Source organism: Myotis yumanensis, unplaced genomic scaffold, assembly GCF_028538775.1.
Source record: "Myotis yumanensis isolate MYYU_CA2020_CCGP unplaced genomic scaffold, mMyoYum1.0.hap1 SCAF_5, whole genome shotgun sequence".
Taxonomy (NCBI): Eukaryota; Metazoa; Chordata; class Mammalia; order Chiroptera; family Vespertilionidae; genus Myotis; species Myotis yumanensis.
In genome coordinates, this window is record NW_027223756.1 from 85,536,301 (window position 1) to 85,541,029 (window position 4,729).

General features: G+C 37.8%; 1 protein-coding gene across 1 annotated transcript; it reads left to right on the top strand.

Moving 5' to 3' along the window:
* The first annotated feature begins 2,917 nt into the window (after window positions 1–2,917).
* LOC139009846 (olfactory receptor 7A5-like) lies at window positions 2,918–3,841 on the top strand. Its single transcript, XM_070413962.1, has one exon. The coding sequence runs from the start codon at window positions 2,918–2,920 to the stop codon at window positions 3,839–3,841; it is 924 nt and encodes a 307-aa protein (XP_070270063.1).
* Window positions 3,842–4,729: the final 888 nt, after the last annotated feature.

The window sequence follows — 4,729 nt, forward strand, 5'->3', positions numbered from 1 at the left end:
CCTATTATTCTTTCATTATCAGCCTTTTAAATGATTTCTAAACATTATTATGGTGGGGGAGGTAGAGGAGGTAAATAAGGAGATAAACAGTAATGGGAGGAGACTTGATTAGGGATGATGAACACATATACATATGATATATTATAGCAATGTACACTTGAATACTATGTAATTTTGTTAACCAATGGTATCCCAATAAATTTTATGGAATTAAAAATTAATATAAATATAAATTATTATTTCTCAATTGACTTTGGGGGATTTTTAGGCCATAAAAGAGTTTTACATTTGATTTAGTTAAATATGTCTGTCTCATTACTTCTAAGTCTGCTGATTTAATTACAATGGTTTTGCCTACCCACACATATTAATACGCAGTTTTCTATCATTTCGCCTGAACTGGTTACACTTAACAGTGAGTAAGCAATCCCTCTGATTTTTTATGATGTGACTGAGGTAGAGAACAAGTTCATTTTCTTCCAGGTTGATATTTTTCCAGTTTTTATTCAACAATTCAATGTTTCCAAATGTACTGAAATGCAACCTTACCATGTGTTCAATGTACTTATAAACTGGACCTAATTCCTGATTCACTCAACAAATAATGGAGCATCTGCTGTTTGTCACAATTTCTAGAAATATTATAGATTATCTTCTATGTCTATGCCTCTGCCAATTTAACTACTAATTCCTGTTGGTAACCCTAAATTATTGCTATTTATTACATCTTGTTTTGGTTAGTCTTTGATGCTCCACTCAATTTTCTTCAATACAGTTGCTTGCAATTCACTCTGTTTAACCAGGTTTCATTCTCACTCTCATGCCTTTCATTTGATAACTTCACATTTACGTAAATGTGTTCCTATATAAGTGCACATATATTCACAAACAGTTGTGAAAATACAAAGGTGAACAAAACAGGTGAAGCCCTGCTTGTCTGAATCTGGCACTGTGATGGTGAAGTCAGAGTACGGTGAAATGAATGTTTGTATGACAATGTGCTCAGGTTTAAATCATATGAACAAAGTTACTCTGTGTAGCAGGATGGATCATCATAGCATGTGCAGGACTTACTGATCATGTCCTGGGAGGCCTTTGCATGTTGGATGAAGACCACACCAGAATTAGACTATGCCCATTGATTTGTAAAAACATGAGATCAAACCCAAAGTCCAAGGAAAGCAGAGATGCCACATAAGAAAAGTGAGTAAGGGCTTCTCTCATCTACCATCAACCATATAAAAACTTATTGGTCAAATAAGTATAGAAGAGGCACAGGAAAAGCCAGTCTTCTACTGCTTGGTATTAAAAATGTCCAACCAGTGTTGCTTTTACATATTTCCTTTTGTGAGTTATTGGTTAAATGTTTAGGTCAGTTTTCACTCCAGGTAGTTACATCAAATATCCATAAATATATTGTTTTTTAATTTTTAATTTAATTCTTTATTGTTTTAAGTATTACATAGGTCTCCTGTTTCCCCCATTGACCTCTCCCTGGTCATTCCCCCCCCTCCCCCTCCGCCCCCAGCACATGCCCTCTCTTCCCTACTATCTGTGTCCATGGGTTTTGCCTTTGTATTTTAGTCAAATTAATTTTTCTTCTTATTAGCTTTGCTTGGCTTTAAAGGGTGTATAATTAGGGTTGGAAATGTTCCAGAGTCCAAAGAAGATTTTTCTTATTCACTGTCTCTCAGGGACCACCTGAGCTAATTAGACCTCTCTTCTTCCTAATATCCATTTTATTGCTCTCTCCCCTTCTATGTTCATTTAAACTACTATTTATATTTTTTTAACTACAGGACAGAAAATGTGCATAGCAATATGAAATTCCAAGGGTATTTATCCATAGAAGGTTTATTATAAGAATATCTAAAAACTATTTCTAAATTCTTTTTGGAAAAGTTACTTGATCTGGATACCTTGACTTGTATCTGCTCATAGTCTACATAGTGTGGGAGGGAGAAGGACATGGAAATAAAACAGATGAAGAGTCCATGGTGTTCGGCAGTGTGTGTGTGTGTGTGTGCCTTGTAAAGTGAGAGCAGTCCTCAGAGCAGGGGTGCCTGGACTGATATATTCCAAGGTGACTATACTATCAGGAGGAGATAGTAAGGATGAGATCTTTTTCAATTCACAAGATGCTTTTGCAACCAAATTAATAAAGTGCAAGATTTACATAGTGTGCACAAGGCACTCTCCATGACTTGAAGTTATAAGAGCAACAAGCAGGCCACCTTGTTTCATAATATCCTCTGACACCATTTCTGATCCTGCTCTCCTGTGCTCATTCCCCTTAACACTCTGGCTCCTTTTGAGCCCTGATTTTCTAAACAACCTTCTTCCTTAGGGCCTTTGCACTGGCTGCACCTTCTGCCTGGCAAACAGTCCCCACTCAGTCTCCCACTTAGTCTTCCATGAGGTATCTGTTAAGTGTCGTCTGTTGGCCTGTCGTGGCTAATCACTATAAAAGAGAGCACCCTGTATCCACTTTCTCCATTTATTGTGATTTAAATTTTGTTTTAGCAGCTGCACAATTGGATATGTTTTATTATTTTTTAATTTGATAATATTCTTTCTTCATCATTAGTTTATAGAGACTTTATTTTTCAGCATCCCATACTCTGAACAGTGTCCGGAACATGGTCTATAGTCAATATATATTCCACAAATGCATGAAAGATATCCTCAGAAAAACAGCAATATACATTATGTTTGAAGCACAGGTTGATGGAAAAGGAAATTCTAAGGACAAATGACAATGGGGATTCCATAATGAGGAACGAATTACACACCAAAAGTGGAAATTATTTTCCTGATTCTAAAACATAAATGTGTCATTTATTCTCAGGTACAAATGCTTACTAATGTGACATTAAGTTATTTATTTCTTCTATTTTCTGATAGTCACCTCTGACACATGGAACCAGGCAATGGCACACAAATTTCAGAATTTCTTCTCCTGGGATTTTCAGAGGCACTGGAGCAACAGTCCCTCGTATTTGGGCTTTTCCTCTCCATGTACCTAATCACTGTGTTTGGAAACCTGCTCATCATCCTGGCTGTCAGCTCAGACTCCCACCTCCACACGCCCATGTACTTCTTCCTCTCCAACCTGTCCTTGGTAGACATTTGTGTCACCTCCAACACCGTCCCAAAGATGCTGGTGAACATCCAGACACAGAGCAAAGTCATCACCTATGAAGGCTGCATCACACAGATGTATTTTTTCATACTCTTTGCTGTGTTGGACAACTTTATCCTGACTGTGATGGCCTATGACCGGTTTGTGGCCATCTGCCACCCCCTGCACTACATGGTCATCATGAACCCCCGGCTCTGTGGACTGCTGGTTCTGGTTTCCTGGGTAATTGGTGCCATGGTTTCCTTACTACATAGCTTAATGGCATTGAGGCTGTCCTTCTGCTCAGACTTGGAAATCCCCCACTTTTTCTGTGAGCTCAATCAGGTGGTCCAACTTGCCTGTTCTGACAACTTTCTTAACAACATTATAATGTATTTTTCAGCTGTGCTGCTATGTGGTGGTCCCCTTTCTGGGATCCTTTACTCTTACTCCAAGATCATTTCCTCCATACGAGGAATCCCTTCAGCTCATGGGAAGTATAAAGCATTTTCTACCTGTGCTTCTCACCTTTCAGTTGTTTCCTTATTTTATGGTACAGTCCTAGGTGTTTACCTCAGCTCTGCTGCTTCCCAGAGCTCACACTCAAGTGCAACAGCCTCAGTGATGTACACCGTGGTCACTCCCATGCTGAACCCCTTCATCTACAGTCTGAGGAACAAGGACATAAAAGGGGCCCTGCAAAGATTCCTTGGCAGGTAAGCTCTTCAAGGGCCAAGTCTACTAGGGTGAAGAATTGCCCAGGAATGCAGGGTGCAAATCCTCTGAGCCAGAAGTTCTGATACAAATAAAGCCAATCTTTGGACTAGACGTAACTGGAAATTCTCAGTTATCTCATAGATTAACATGAATTACTTTAGCATCATTTATTATCTTATGACATATTTCAATCCAAGTAATTTTTCTACTGTTTTACTGAAAGAATTGTCATGAATTATACTACCCTTATGGACAAAATTATACTTGGATACTAAGGTCATTTGCATAATTTTATTGTAGAGGAAAATCTGAGACCATAGTTTTCACTTATTTGTTCATCATTATTTTCTATATCACTACTTTTTCAGCTCTTCTTGATAATGTAGACTTTAACATGTTAGTGTATTTTATAGCTGGTCTCCTGGTTTTACCTTTACGTTCTATTATTCAGCTGTGTGTCCAAATGCCTACATACCAACTGGTAAAATTGGCTATCAAACACACGTTTCCAGGAAGAGTCTACAATGAAATACACTCTAATATGGTTAGGGTCAGAGATGACCTTAAATGTCATAAAGCAATAATAGCGGCACAATATTTTACTGTACAAAACTGATTTTCATGGCATTTGTGTTAATAATAAAGTGTGGAATATGTTGTCCATGGGTAAGGCTCCTTATTTATTGGGGTGGAAGGTTACGTGGAGATTACCTGGAATATTTTATAATTTTTTTCTGAACCATCTCACTGTTTTTGCTATACAACTTTCTTTTTATATAATTTTTAAAAGTGAGCAGGTGAGAGAAGAGAGAAAGATCCATATCCATATAAGAAAGAAATATTGATTGGTTGTCTCCCACACACATTGAAATCAGGAATCCAATCCACAAC